Genomic DNA, 12,354 nt, shown 5'->3' with positions numbered 1-12,354 from the left:
CTGTTCAAACCTACCCAAAGCAGCACTCAGCACTTATTTTCTCTGTGTATCTGAACTTCACAAAATAAAGTTTTATTAAAAAATAGAAATATAGACATCTCCAGGAGGTCACTCTACTGAATCTGAATGAAAAGTGTTTTCTTTGGGGACTCGAGGGGAAGACTAATTAGGGAACTACTACCTACATCAGCACTTAAAACATCTTGGGGAGGAGATCTGGTAGCTGGTATCAGAACAGCTCCTAAGGTGGCTCCTGCTGGCACACCAGGCAGCATCCAAAACCAGGCAGGGTGGCCCTGCTGTAGGGGACCTTGCAGAGCCACTCTTCCCAGCAAAACCTCCTCTGTAGTGCTGCAACAGCGGGTCCGCAGCACTTACAGGGAAAGGCTCCTACCTGCTGCCTGTATTTATAGCTTCATGGACAACTATAAAAAGCCATGAGAAGTATCAGCCAGCCTGAAAGGCTCCATAACTGGGAACAGGGGCAGGGCTGTGATAAGAACAGGACAACTACCCCTTCTGCAGTGACACTGGGAATAGCCATAACTCAGGGAAGTATTGTTACATCCCTGCCCTTAGATGTAGCTCCTCTGTCTTCCTTAAGCATTCCTGAAACTGCCCTAATCCCCATTTGGGTATCAGCTTGTTCTATTAAAACCCTACTTTGCCTTATTGAGCTGCTATGCACGAAATGACCATCATTCAAGAGCCAACAGGTGCAGCAGGGGCGGTTGGCACCAGAATAAACTGCAGCTGCTCCAACAGCAGCTGCCTCTTTTCTGAGGCTTCCCAAAAAACCTCCCATTTAAACCCTCACTAAGCTGGTAGACAGGGCCAAATGAACCTCTGAATTACACCCTGCACAGAGAATGCCAGCAGGTAGTTTACAAAGGGTTGTGGTTGCTACACGCACAGTGGAAAAAGCCCTGGATAGAAGGAATTAAAAAAGGAAGATGTTTAACTTCATTCTAAAAAGGCAACAAAAAAAACAAGTGTGGGATACACAAGCAGACTTAGCCTGGAGGGCATTTCTCAAGGCACTGCTACACACCCTACTGCTCCTTAGCATACATGCTCCAGGGAGAAGCATGCTCTTTCCAAGAAACTGTGGATCTCAGTTGCTGGGAAAGCAAGCAAACAAAAACCTAAACAACATTTCACCATATATGCTGTCAGTCTCCTTTTCACACTGCCCTATCAACACTGCACCGACATGTGGTCACAGAACCAGCCTGGTTCAAGGTTGGACAGAGCCCTAAAGGAAAGGCTGAATTTTCCATTATATTTTCCTTTCTGAAATTGCAAGTTTTACTAGTTTCTAAAATATTTGGGACCCAAGCCTGGACAACTAAAAAAGTTGGATGACTTCTCATCACTGCAGAAACACAGATTTTTCAGCCACCCATTTTTAAAAACTCATATTCATATTTTTGTTTAAAACAAAGTGCCAGATTATGAGACATAACCAGTACTTCTCTGAATTTTAATTGCACGGAATCAAGCTAATATTGATTACATCACTTTCACTCCTCAAAGTACAAATAATTTTTAGAGACAAAACAGATGAAAACAGAGAGAATACTCCTTTCCTATTACACTGTGACCAAGCCTGAAAGTATTTCACAGGGCTGCATGGGGAATGGATTTTTATGCTATCCAAAAGTTTTAGTAATTTTGAAAAATTTCCACCCCAAATTGAGACCAATACCTGAGAAAATGTTCATGTGCTTATAAGACAAAAACATTTTGGGGTGATCTTATGATAAATGATTCAGTCATTTATAAAGAATTACAAACTCTTTATATAGTACTAGCCTCTTTCAGCTAGTGGCTTCAACTGAAACCTCTTTATTCATTTTGAAAATGTAGAAAAAAGATGTTTGGGAAATTTAACTACAAGGAGTTTTTTTGAGAAACACACCAAACACTCTCAAAGTCAGCTTTAGCTTCATCAATAAATCCCCTTCAAAAGATACCCAATCTGAAAGTACAGTTTGGAAACGCCTAAACAGTAGGAGAGCAGGGAAACCTCCAACTTTGTCTCAAAACCATTTAAAGGTTGAACTTTTTTCAACCTACTGCCTCCATACTAGTAACACAAGCATCGCTCAGAGCTCTGATCCTGGGGAATGCTCCTTACAAAAGGCTGCTTTCTGTTATATTTTTTGTGTTCACCTCAGAAAAGAAATACTCCACACAACCAGGACCGAGCTCCAAGAGCGACTGCAGAGCCCAGCAGCTGGGGAAGGAAAGCCACGCTGCATCTGTTCAGGCTCTGAAAAGAGAAAGCAATTCTCAGTTCCTGTCATCTGACACCTCTTGCCACCATTACATTTGCTTTGTATTTTAAATAGAACGTGGTTAATGAACATACTTTCCACTACTCGATGCAACTGATAGTTTAACTCCTTGGGACTAGGCCTAAATCCCCAGAGAAAGGTCAAGCTGCTAAACACTGGTTCTTGGTAGGTAGCAGTAGACACAGCAACTGGCATGTGGGGCAGGCAGCCTACAAAACTGAGATGGAAGAGTCAGAGGGATCGAGGAGAGGTGGTCACCAAGGCCAAGGATATATGTGATCCTGCTCTTGGAAGAGACTGTATTCATTGAGTTGGCCGCTACCACACACATCTCCACAGCTGTTTCTGCCAGGACAGGGATAGCCAAGAAGCCCATCCAAGACAGGGATTCATGTCCACTGAGCAGAATGCTCCTCCTGCAGTTCCCTGTCCCTCTGTCTAGCACTGCTCAAGGGTCTGGGTCCTTGGCAAGGAGAAGGTAGAGGCTGTTTTCTACTACTCACAGTCGTTTTCTTTGAATATATCCTAGACCCAAAAGGGCTTTCACAGAAATCCACATTATCAACAGAAACACCTCTTACATTCAGCAACTGAGCATCAGAAACATGGACACCACCCTTAAAAGGAACAACTATTTCTGCACTCTATCAACATTCTCCCTAGTCTTGGACTATATTTTAATTTATTTTAGAAGAACGATCTCCAGCCAGTGGGCAGTGCCATTCTGTGCAGAAATAGACACCAGACAGACAAGAAAGGGGCATTTATCCAGGACAACAAAGCACAGCAGTCAGGTATGCCTGATGTGTCAGAGTTGCCAGTCTTACAGCACCTGAGTGTTGTACACAGTGCACTCCACTCACCGCCACAAGGTTGCTTGGGCAAAGGTTGCTCAGACATGTCCTCTCACAACTCTCTCTGTGCAGCTTTTTTCCCCCCCTCACTTCTAGGAGACACTAGTCATTTCTCCTCCCACCTACTAAGAAACCAAGGAAGCACAACAGCCACACTATTCTTCCCTACAGCAAGAAGGAATGGATAGTCAACTAATGAATTGACCCTAACACTCCAGGGCCAGTGTATGTATGCACTGCCACCTCACTGCATCCAGCCAAGGCTGTGAAGATTTGCTATCTGTTTGAAGACATGTCCAAAAAGAGAAGGCTCCAGAGAGACCTTAAAGCAGTCTTCCAGTACCTAAAGGGGGCTTACAAGAACACTGGAGAGGGAGTTTTTACAGGGGCGTGTAGTGATGGGATAAGGGCAAACGGCTTCAAACAAAGAGAGCAGGTTTACACTGGATATTAGGAAGATATTGTGAGGGTGGTGAGGCACTGCAACAGGTTGCACAGAGGATTTGTGGATGCCCTGTCCCTAGAAGGGTTCAAGGCCAGGTTAGATGGGACTTTGAGCAATATAGTGAAAGCTGTCTTTGCCCATGGCAGGGAGGTTGGAACTGGATGATCTTTAAGGTCCCTTCCAACCCACAACATTCTATGACTCCAACACTTTTATAAAATAGCAATATGTGATTATTTCCCATTATCGAGGTGCCTGACATCGCTGTATAACACCACCTGGGTCCTTCACACAGATCTGCCAGCCCTGACCCTCATGCTGTAATGGCAAATCCAAGAAGAGAAAATTTGGCAGACGTCCTCTTTCTGGTGGGCAAGCCTGACTGTTCACATCACTAAGCCCCCTCAGCCTTCATATCCCTGTTCTCTACGCTAGTACTGAGGTAATTTTACAAAGCCACCGTACATGTGACACTTCCATCTGAACAAACTCCACAATTGTAACTCTCCAGTGAAGTAAACTTGCTTCCACAGTAAAATATCGAATACCATTATTACAAGAACAATTGTTCCACTTCAGCAGGTTTTCAACCAAATCTCAAGCTTTAAACACAATGCATCCAAACACTCCTCTTCCAAGTACTACTTTATTGTCCATGCAGTCCTCCTGCAGATTTAAATCTACTCCCTTCTTTTGCTGGGGAGGCTGACTTTTACAGGCACACAAGGAAGGGCTCAAATGTGTAACAGAAAAGATGCTTCCTCAGTAAGCTGTTATTTCTCCTTCATTTGATAACAAAAACGTGATACTTTCACCTACACAGGCACTTACATTTACTTCAAAATGAATTCTGACATGTCGCTGAAAGTATCAAATTTCCCTCTCACGCCCACCTTCGAGGTTAATTGGCACAGTACATATCAGACCATGGTTTATTAGTGCATTAAACTGAACTTTCCGTTACCAACATCTATGATTTGGGAGGATGGTATAGATTAGTTCATAATCATTTAATTTCTCCACCAATGTAGCAATAATGGGTAGCAGCACTCCTAAATCAAACTGTTTGTTCTAAAGAAATGGCCAACCCTCTGGAAAGGCTTTGCATCAAAAAATGAATGAGGGAGATCGATAACAGCAATAAAAACACATCTGTGTATTTCCTTAGCAACATGAAAGCTATTTCAATAGGGATTATCCACACTGGTTAAAAGAAGGAGCAGTGATAATTATTATACTTTTAAACAGAAAAAATAATTTTCACTGTGTCTCCATAGTTTACATACACCATTTATTTCTTTAAGGTGTACAGTCTTCTGCTCAATGAAAAGTATTTAGGCATGGAGAAATGTCACATGGTGAATTGCAGCCAGTGGCATGGCTCCAAAGGACCCTTCGGTGGTAGCTTTGCAATTCTTTCACTCTAAGCTCTTTCTTTACTCCTTCTCTCTTCTCCTCACTTTATTTACTTCTTTCTTCTCTTAATCTCTTCTTTTCTTTATTCTCTCCTTAATCTCTTGTGGATAACTTAAAACCAATGGTTTGCATTTTACTAAGTTGTGGCATTGGTGTTTGTTGGGTGCTTTAGTGAAATGCCTCTCCTTGGTTGTATGTTACCACTGTGAACCTTTTACCAAAATGCATATTTTCTCGCTAATTAAATGAAGTCTCTTGGAAAGAAGCGTGTAGCTTTTTCTCCTTACGCAACTTCAAGGTATCAAAGAGCTAAAGGCTCTGCAAAAGTTCAGGTGGGATCTCTTGAAGTCTTCAATATAAAAGTAATACTCCCAGTAAAGCTTAAGGCTTTGGGACTGAGGTGTTACAGTAAACAAAGTTTCTAAATTGTATTCTGGACTTCCTGATACTCAGGACTCCTAAAAAGTCTCTCTTCTCTGAGGGGAACTCCTCTTCCAGGCTCAGCCTCCATTAACTGAATTCTTGTCCAGGGTTCAAACAAACACATGCTTTGCTGAATCCCAAACCCAGCAATATTAAGACAAAGCTACACCTCCTTCCATGTAAAAGGGGTTAATTGCTTCCTATACTTTTGCTACAGAATCCTAAACCAGCCATCATTCAAGGAACAATGAGAACATTGTGCATGTTATCACGCCATGCACTCCTGGCACCACAGAGGAAATTGAGGACGGACATTTTATACTCACTTCCTAGGCTGTTATGCTTCTCCACTCTATCAATTCAGAGACACAAAACCATATAAGTTCTCTTTCATCTTTCCAAACATCAGCTCTCTAGAATGTTTGCTCAGGAAAGCATTTTCTTTGGCTCCTTGTGAGACAAAAACAGACACGTTTTTTACTCCATGCTACGCTGAACAGCACTATTTTTCAAGTTATTCTCCTTCATGCAAATGACAGTGCTTATTAACAGTCTCATTAGCTTAAAAAGTGGTTTCAATTCAGAGTTTCTCATCTGTAACATTCCTGTCTATCTGAAGAGCTAAGTTTGCTTTTAGAAATGACAAACAAAACATCTCTGCCTTTGTTTAACTTCCAGAGTTTCCTCTGGTCTGTTCCTTGGTCATTCAGGAACATATCTGATCTTCAGAGCAAGGGTTGATGCTCTTACTGTACCTCTTGCACGTCCCCCATGGAATAAAAAACAGCAGCTGATTGAACATGTATGTGAACATGTGAAGGCCATACAGCAAGAACACATTTTCAGAAGAGCAGAACTTTCTTACCTTTCTGGCACATTTGCTGAGGTTGTGAAACAAGTTCCACAAGGAGGGCGGGCCAGTATCTGCATCAGCTCAAGTCACAGCCCCACAGACACAAAGCAGCCTTACTAATCACCACAGTAGGAATTCAGCCATCCCAACATGCCTTTCTACTTCCTCTGAGCTCAACACCTGCACCTGTGCCAATGTGGTGCTTGGCTAATTCAGGCTCTTGGAAGCAGTGGAGCAACTGTTAAATCCTTCTTTCCTCGGTGTAGATTAAACCCATTACATTATTTTACACATCAATTACATTAATTTCAGTAGAAGCTTCCGTCATGCTATTCCTGCCAAATTTGGTGCTACTTTCTGAGACACAGGCAAATTCCCTCCCAGCCCCTTGCTGAACTGGGGATAAGAAAACATAATTTTCTTTTTGCCTGCACTAATAAGTCCAGCCACAGCTGAAAAACAGGTCCTGGTCTCAGTGTCTAACAAAATTAGCAAAAAGCATGTGAATGATTTCATACCAGGGGCTTAAACAGAGAATTCTCAGTCTCCTTTCACACCACCAACTCTGAACTGGTGAGAAGATTTTTGGCTAAGGTCCAAGTTAGGCTGATTTCAGCTGAAGACCTATGGAGGAAATACCGAGTAGCTCATTAGAGCTACTGTATCTAAACCCCCAAGAATTGGTGCATGAAACAATACAAATGTATTCTGCACATTAAAAAAAAAAAAAAAAAAGGTGTTAAAAGAGCAGAAAAGTAACAGATTTTAGGACTGGCAAGCCCTGGCACCAAAGTTGCTTGGCACTTCTGAAGAAAAAGTAGTTCATGAGGACTGATCTCAGCGTTGTCTTTATCATTTGAGCTCTATTAAACCAGCTGAATGGAGCAGCTTTCTCCCAAAGACCAAACCAATAAGGAACAAGAAGTCCAAAGCTGTAAGCATCAGTACTGCTTGAACAGAGATAGTTTAAAACACTATTTGGAGTGCTTAATGCCACCACACAGCATACCATTCATTTTGATTCTGATATAATAAGAAGTACAGAAGTATAGTTTCATCCTAGAGCAACCATAGTATTGATTACACATACAGGTAGCAGCCCTTTTCTGGGAGGTAATGCCTTATTAGCACAGCCCCGTTTCATGCAATGCTTTCAACCTTCAGCAACACCATAAGTATATTCATGTCTGCTGTGATCAGCAAGTGCCTTTCTGTGCCTTTTACAAACTGGTGCTCTGATCCCTGTTGCTTGAAAATCAAGTGCATTTTTAATGGTCTGCAGGACAACAGCTCTGATCAAGAGACAAACTTTGCCGAATTCTTCATAGCCCTCTTTGAGAGCTTTCACCCTGTGCCACATGCTAAAGTCAATGCAGATGGGTGAACACCTGAGTGAGTAGCTGAAGTTTCCTTCTTTGGTGCCAGACTTAACAAATTCTCCCTACAGAGGAAACCAGGACTTCAGTCTGTAACTTCCATCCTCACTGGGAGCACTCCCTGCAACTGCTGCTCTTGAGCTTTGGTAGAAGGATTTTGAAATAATTTACTGAGAACTCGTACAATCCTGCTCCAAATCAGCACTGCCGCATGCTGAAAACTGCTGACAGCTACCTAACAGAGAGAGACATGTCTGCACAGGTTTCAGGCCAGCATCCTAGACTGACAACCCTTTTAAAACATGTTACTTTGAGGTTTCATGTTAAAAGACCTGACAAAACCAAAACGTGTCCCATGGTAAGATATCACCTGCCACCATCACCTTCAGACCTTCAAGTCATGTTCTCAGGTCATAAGACTCCCACACTTGACTCCCACATGCCTCTCCCTGCTGATTCCCAGCTACTGCTGGACCTCATATGCAGGCTTTGGAGAATCTTTCTGTGGGACATTTCTGGTGCTCCAAGGCACATGTTGGAGGAGATGGCTCTCCTGCCAGCCTGTGCTCTGCCAGGACAGAGGAACGGGAGCTGGTTACCAGGAGCCCCTGCCCTGAGGAGGCCCACTGGAAGGCACACACATCAGCTGCAGCCCATGTCTCTCTGTCACATCATCTCACACCCACATGACTGACACTGTGTGACCCCATGCAGAGGCACGCTAAGGAGAGTTGCATACCAAGGGCAGAGTAAGCTGAGAGCTTTGCATCTTATTCCAGCTTGCCCTGCACTATAATGCCAACATTAAAAAGTTGATGATGGGCACACATGCTAAATTGGCACTCTGTTCTTGAAAAAAGACAGCACATCAGCTTTAAATAACCTATTCAGAAACCAAACCTCTAGGCTATTCATGGCTAACCAAACCTCTAGGCTACCTACCTTTATCTGCTAACTTTGTATTTAGCAAGACCATGTGCTTTTTTTTTTCAGTAAGATAATGCTTTAAATTACATTCACTATGGTAAACATGTTAGACATTGTTCCCAGCAAAGAAGGCACTGAATATAAGTTCTTTCCAGCTGTAGCAATGATGTATTAACACTGAAAATCATGAAAAAAAGGAACATAAAGGGTGACTCAGAAGAGATTGCTCAACCAAACCAACTTGTAACAAAGCCCAGATGTCACAAAGTTCTCAGATTAGGGCAGTAACACACCGTAGGGGAGCCCACTGACTTGGTGTCTGCACATTATACTGGCAACACTTCTAATACCAGACGGGTGGATATTGCTCGTGCTGGGTATGATAGGGGGCACAGTGTTTACCACAAAGTAACAGAGATCTGAGCAGTTGGGTGTCTCAAATGGAAAATTCCCCTGGTAACTAATGCAATATGACAGCAGGAGAACTACTAATTTGGGTGAATTTTCACCCAATAACATAGGGCAAACCATATCCCTTCTCCTGAGCCATGTGTACCAGAGGTTAGAAAGGAGTCACCAAGAACAGTGGAAAATAAGAATTAGAGGCTCAGTCTGTGACTTTGCCCACAGGAGTAATGGAGGTGAAGGGACCAGATTGCACGAGGAAGGAGTACAGCACTATCAGTTATGCCAGGCTATGCTGTGTCTCATTAAAGTTCCATTAGGTTGTTGCAAGAAAAGCACAATTCCAAACTGAGAACAGCATCTATAAGAAGGCCAACAATGCATTTGCACTCTGCCCTGCTGCACTATCTACTTCAAGTCTGTTTTCTGCAAGAACATTTAAAAAAAAACTCAAAAAGCCCCAAACAAAACCTTCCATCGTTCTTAATAACTAATTCTTTATACCCACACTTCTTCCCCCCAAAAAATGGTATGCAAAATGTCAATCTGCTAGCCACTGTCTGTTTTGAGGCATTTCCTGATACCAGGAACCGATACTTGAAACCTGGACAAAGTTTACTTTTCTGTGGCTTAGGACAGGATCTACCATCTCTCAGCTCCCTTATCCCTTCGCCCTGTGTGTGGGTGATAGGATATGTCCTGCTAGATTTTCTTGCTACAGCAAAGCTGCCAAGACTGTAAACGGGGTGACCTGGCATCTCTGGGAATGGGAATCTCCTTATCAGCCTCCTGTTTGCTAACAGATCTGAGACCAAAGTGCTGGGCTCACCCAGGAGCCTGTACCAGTGTAAGGAAGGCACTTCCCAGGAGGCTGCTGTACCTGACAGGGCCTCGTAAGCATAGCCAAATTTTACCTCTGGGCATCCAAATGCAGTAATTCCCACCAAACTCCCATTCAGTTCTTCTCTCCCAACTGCCCCTGCATGGTTCCCTCCTGCCTACTCTGATATAATAATATGAGATCAGACTCCAAAATGAAAAAATAGCACAAGTTTCCAGGCTCCAACTGGTTTTGTAATGCAGGTGCTTCTGCCTGTAACTACAGACAGACAGACAACTCTGTGCATTGCCAGTATGTCACACTAAAAACACACATGCCCCTAGAAGAGGCTAGGCTGCCCTTAGAGAGGTAGGCCCATCCATAGGAATTCCTGTAGTGCCATCTCCTGGCTTAGGGTGCAGGAACACAATAGTTGAAAACAGCACTGATCACATGAAAGATTTTTTTATATGTACACACTGAAAAAACTTTACAACTTAGTTTAGACTATGGATCAATATACAAAAACATACAAACCATGGGCATTCTCTCAACAGATTTTGTACAATTCTCCTCCCAATAAAGTATTAGCTTAAAATGAAAAATATCTTCTGAGCTGATCTGCTTTGTGCTTTCAGCCATTACAATCTTGTCAGCATTTTTTTTATTTCTCAACAAACACCAAGGCTGTAAGGGTCGAAGACCCTTACAGAAGATTTATGGAGAGGAGATCAGAGCTTGTTCTGCATAGGAAGACTTTCCTGCCTAGAAGAGGTATCTTTCCCAAAGAGAGTTTTAGACATTTTCTCCTCCTGCATTCCAGAGAAACGCTCCCTGGTACGAGAAAAAGGTAAGTCTTGCAGACATGTCGAAGGCCCCACAGAGTGGGGACCAGGGATAACAAAAGCCCTGAGAAGAACACAGGGTGTGTCTTTCCTCAGGCTCAGTGTTTGAAACACCCTTAAGAGTAATGTTCTTTGAAGTCTAGTGTTCTCAACTTTGAAAATAAATTTTCCTACAATCCTTCCTCTGCCTGGCATTTCGGGGGTACCTGTGTATTATCTTACTTCACAAAGGCTTAAAACTCCCTTTTTGCTTAAATTTTTCGTGTCATCTCATGACTCCAGAGGATAATTTCTGAGGGTTCCATAACACCACATGGGAAGCGAGGAAAGCATGTAAAATCCCATTGATGGGGACTGTACATTGTTTTAACCCCATATTAATCATAATGATGATGGGTAATGCCTATTTTCTAGATATCAGTTATAATTAATCTATCAATTTGTAGCTTACGGTATTGTTGGTAAAAGAAGCATGTAGGAGCTCCTTTCTCAGTGAAAGATGCCCATTTACAGCTCAAAACTCTCCCCAGATGGCTGACTCAGGAAAAGTATTCTCCGTCAGGGCTGTGCCCCATGCAGCAGGGTGACCACAGGAGCTGGAGGGACAAAGAACGACAAGCAGACTGTTAAACCTTTATCCTTTCCCCCACCTCCAGCGATTTCCTTTTCCTTAAAGTAATGCCCCCTTGATATCGAGCTCTTCAAGATCTGAATAAGGGACTGAGTCAAAATATAATTTATTTTCAGTACAGTTATGAGCACTGAAGTAACTGGGGGAAAGGTAATTCTGTCAGTGGGAGATCACAACCACCTACTCATGGACTCAAAACAGACTCCAGACTCCAATGGAGGGAAGAACTGTGCATGAGGCATTAATGAGCGCGAGAAGCAAGAGGTATAACTAGCAAATAGGGGGTTGAGTACTTATTAATAAGAAGGTTATGTAACGAAATGTATGCGTTTTTTAAAATGTATAAATAGTGTAAAATTTTGAAGACTGGGGAGCTAGCCTTTTGTGGGTTGCCACCTAGGTCCCTACTTTGCGCAAACTAGAATAAAAAAAAGATAGAAATACCTCGCCTCAGTGTGCGAGTTGGTGCTGCGCGATGGGTAACGTTCAGGACAACAGCTCCACCCTTCGGAAACCCACGCACAGCAATGATCATAAACCACCTCCTCGAGGGCAGAAGCACTCAAAAATTAACGTGGGCTAAAGGCAAAATGACCAAAATGCCCGATGAGGGGCAGCCGTCAGGGGAGGGGGCCCGGCTTCCCCTCACGCCGGCTCGGGAGGGTGACGGCCCCGTCCCTGAGGGTGCTGAGGGGGAGGACGGAGGCGCGGCCGGGCGGGGCCACGCGCCCCTCGCCGGCACACGGACCGCTCCACAAACCTCTGTCACCCCTGCTCCCGCTCCCCTCCCGGACGTGACTTCAAAGCTACATGAGAAAAATATTTATCATACACGTTTCACCATAATCCCGCTCTAAACACGGAAGGGATTTACAACGGCGGGTAGGCGGGAGCAGGGATAATTACAGAGGTGCGTGTTGCTAGAGGCTTTGGGCAGCATGACCCTCCGCGCGGGGCAAGCAGACCAGCATCGCTGACAGAACCGACGGCGACAACGAAAGCAAGGGACAGTAACGAATTAATCGCAACATAACAGAGCGCCGCGGCTCGGACCGCCCC

At 43.6% G+C, this 12,354-nt stretch overlaps 1 protein-coding gene across 16 annotated transcripts in view; it reads right to left on the bottom strand.

Annotated features, from left to right (window-relative positions):
- Positions 1-12,351, bottom strand: part of CPS1 (carbamoyl-phosphate synthase 1) — a 326,177-nt gene extending 313,826 nt beyond the window's left edge. For 13 of the 16 annotated variants that reach the window (XR_001877123.1, XR_001877125.1, XR_001877126.1 and 10 more), the window contains exons 1-2: positions 11,740-12,236; positions 11,116-11,260 (exon numbers count right to left, since the gene is read on the bottom strand). Coding sequence is in view for 4 of the 16 variants with exons in the window: in XM_017829483.1 (XP_017684972.1) it covers positions 11,116-11,138 (23 nt within the window). In the remaining 12 variants the exon portion in view is untranslated. Of the gene's footprint in view, positions 1-11,115; positions 11,261-11,739 lie in introns of those variants that run through there. The other 3 variants (XM_017829485.1, XM_017829484.1, XM_017829487.1) reach the window with 3 other exon arrangements.
- Positions 12,352-12,354: the final 3 nt, after the last annotated feature.

Source organism: Lepidothrix coronata, unplaced genomic scaffold (genome assembly GCF_001604755.1).
Source record: "Lepidothrix coronata isolate B3197 unplaced genomic scaffold, Lepidothrix_coronata-1.0 Scaffold165, whole genome shotgun sequence".
In the NCBI taxonomy this organism is placed as follows: Eukaryota; Metazoa; Chordata; class Aves; order Passeriformes; family Pipridae; genus Lepidothrix; species Lepidothrix coronata.
The sequence above is the reverse complement of the archived record's forward strand: the minus strand, read 5'-3'. Positions and strand labels throughout refer to the sequence as shown.